Source organism: Cyprinodon variegatus, unplaced genomic scaffold (assembly GCF_000732505.1).
Source record: "Cyprinodon variegatus isolate N-32 unplaced genomic scaffold, C_variegatus-1.0 Scaffold625, whole genome shotgun sequence".
Taxonomy (NCBI): domain Eukaryota; kingdom Metazoa; phylum Chordata; class Actinopteri; order Cyprinodontiformes; family Cyprinodontidae; genus Cyprinodon; species Cyprinodon variegatus.
In genome coordinates this window covers 140126-142700 of record NW_015151078.1, presented here as the reverse complement: position 1 = coordinate 142700, position 2575 = coordinate 140126, and the positions used below count along the sequence as shown (strand labels likewise).

Sequence of the window (2575 nt, the reverse complement as noted above, 5' to 3'; positions counted from 1 at the left end):
GCTAGTCTGAATAGAAGGGTTAGAGCGTAGCCGCCTGTAGCCCAGGTTTCCTGTTACGACTCCAGTCTGCATGCGCGAATGATGTCATACATGAGCCGCTTTGTTTTTAAAACATACAAATATAAAAGATATAACCGCGGATGTCTGGGGGACAGTAATTTGCCTACATGTTATGAATGCTGGCGTACCATAAAGGATAAATTATGAATAGTTTAGTTTGTGCCTTCAAGTCGTTGCCCATAGGAAGACGTTACCTGGATATAACCTAACGGAATATCTTCAGAACGGCTCCAACTGACACAAGACTTATATGGGTGAGTAGAACATGATGGAATAACGTAAAATCAAAGGGCCAAATGTAAAAAAAAAAAACGGCATTCCCCTTTAAAAGTAATGACTTAGCGTCGACCTGGCATCAGAGTTTGCCGTTTCCCCCGCAGGCAGTGGTGCTCCAGCTGTCTGTCCCGGCTGTACGCCCTTCTCTGCCGGCTCAGTGGTTTCCACAGGAAGCTGCACCAATTAAAAACACTCACTAATAAGCATGGACTAAAAGATAAGAAAACAGTGGATGTTTAAGCTGAAGTCAAAAGAAAATAAGATTACTATTACTAATTTCTGACAGAAAGGCGTGTATCCTTGCTACTGCATCAACTGGAGCATGCAGACAACATACAGGTGAAAAAGGGTTACATTCCTACATACATGCATCTACGGTTACAGCAGCAAGGATTCATTCATAAAAAGAGTTTCGGCACTTTAAGAGTTCAAGTCATAAAAAGCAGTAAATGCAGATTCATTAGTCAGTGTGTAAATAGAATATGGAGTAACTTTTGATCCATTATTGCTGGAACTGAGGAACATGTTTCGTGAATGGAAATAAAAAATAAACAAAAACGATATCCAGAAATGAAAGTTTGAAACACATATTTAAATAAGAGTAACTTTTCTGCTATCTCAGATTCTATTTTTTTTTCTATTTTGTCATATTTTAACTTTGTCAATTTATTTTACAATAAATAATTATATTTTTTCAGCATTCAGGTTTTAGCTTTTAAATTGCTTTTTTCACAATGTTATACTTTTTTGGCCAATCGGCTTTTATGCAGCTATTATAACAATGATGCTAGTTTTGAATTAAACCAGCCTAGTTTTATTAAAAAAAACAAACAAAAAAATAATAATAAGGGAGAAAATACAGCAGACGGGTTACAGCATGTAAGCTCAGAAAAGCAGCATTTTGTTTTCAAAAAGTTAAAATATTTACACATCTTTAGTCGCTACGCTACCTAATTTAGGTTGAGGTTCTAATTTCAGACATGTATAAACTCCTCTGTGGAAAAAAAGAAACAGGAAATCAATGGGCCTCATGCAAGAAACGTACAAACAAATTTGTTCTTAATCGAATCATTTAGGAGAAAATGCCAAATCTCAGTTTTAGTGCTCCAGGCTTGCCATAGGAGTCTTGCTCTGTCAGTCAGCTGTTGTTTCACTAAATTACTACATTTGTTTTACCACAGTGGCGTTGGATGTAGGAGTTTGCCCTGAAATCGAAGAGTTGACGGTTTAGGCCTCAACTCCGGCTTTGAGTGCCATTATGTCCTTGGGCAATACACTTCACCTACATTGTCTACTGATGGCGGTCGGAGGGCCCAGTTATGCCAGTGTACGGCAGCCTCACTTCTGTTGGTGAGCCCCAGGGCAGCTGTGGCTAAAGTGTAGCTTGCCACCATCAGTGGGTGAACAGGTGAATGACTGAATGTAGTGTAAAGCGCTTTGGTCAAGTCTCCTGACTTAAAAAAGCGCCATATAAGTACAGGCCATCTACCATTTACTTAAACCAACAGTTCATTTTATTTGGTTACATCATTATGTGTCTTTTTTTTAATCGAAAAAGCTTCCTGGATGGGAAGTGAAACGTCTTCAATCTTGGACTCTGTAAATGAAACTGACATTTTTTTATTTGCTGATGAGAGAACTATTGGTCACTAAACCTGAAGCTGGCATGTTGGTGTTCAGGTGACACTGGTTTAATTTTGTTATTTTGTCAAAAGAAAGAGCAGTCAGTGACTCTATGTGGGATCAAGCTACCGTTGAGATAAAAACTGGTATGCTAGTCGAAAGTTCTTTATAGCTGGGATTCCAAAAAAGTAAAAAAAAAAACAAAAAAAAAACACTGGACTTTGTTTCCAAGTTTGAAGACGTTTCTCTTCCCATCCAGGAAGCTTTTTTAATAAAAAATGTCAGAAATAGCGTTGAGTTCGAGGCTTTATACAGTAGCCCAACAAAGCCTTGTTTTTGTTTGGAAAGCATGCAAATTGAAACTAACCTGACTCCGCCAGATGGATTTGCTCCGCATATCCATCTGGAAACCTTCCGTTGAAGTAATTTTGGGAAGGGGCGAAAACACTGGTTAGCCAACCAACGAAGCATATGACGTACTAACAGAGCGACGACGAAAACACAACCACAATTGATAGATCAAACTCTTGCCGAAACCAGTCGGGAGAAGAGCAAAAACATCTTTTCCTCTGAGAAAAGCCTCCAGAGCAGTGTTTTGCTCTTCTTTCAGTGAAGA

The 2575-nt window shown here is 38.7% G+C and overlaps 1 protein-coding gene across 1 annotated transcript in view; it reads right to left on the bottom strand.

Moving 5' to 3' along the window:
• Positions 1–2575, bottom strand: part of depdc5 (DEP domain containing 5) — a 64265-nt gene that overhangs the window by 22157 nt on the left and 39533 nt on the right. The window contains exon 32 of the mRNA XM_015393118.1: positions 410–510. Coding sequence (XP_015248604.1) covers positions 410–510 — 101 coding nt within the window. The remainder of the gene's footprint in view (positions 1–409; positions 511–2575) is intronic.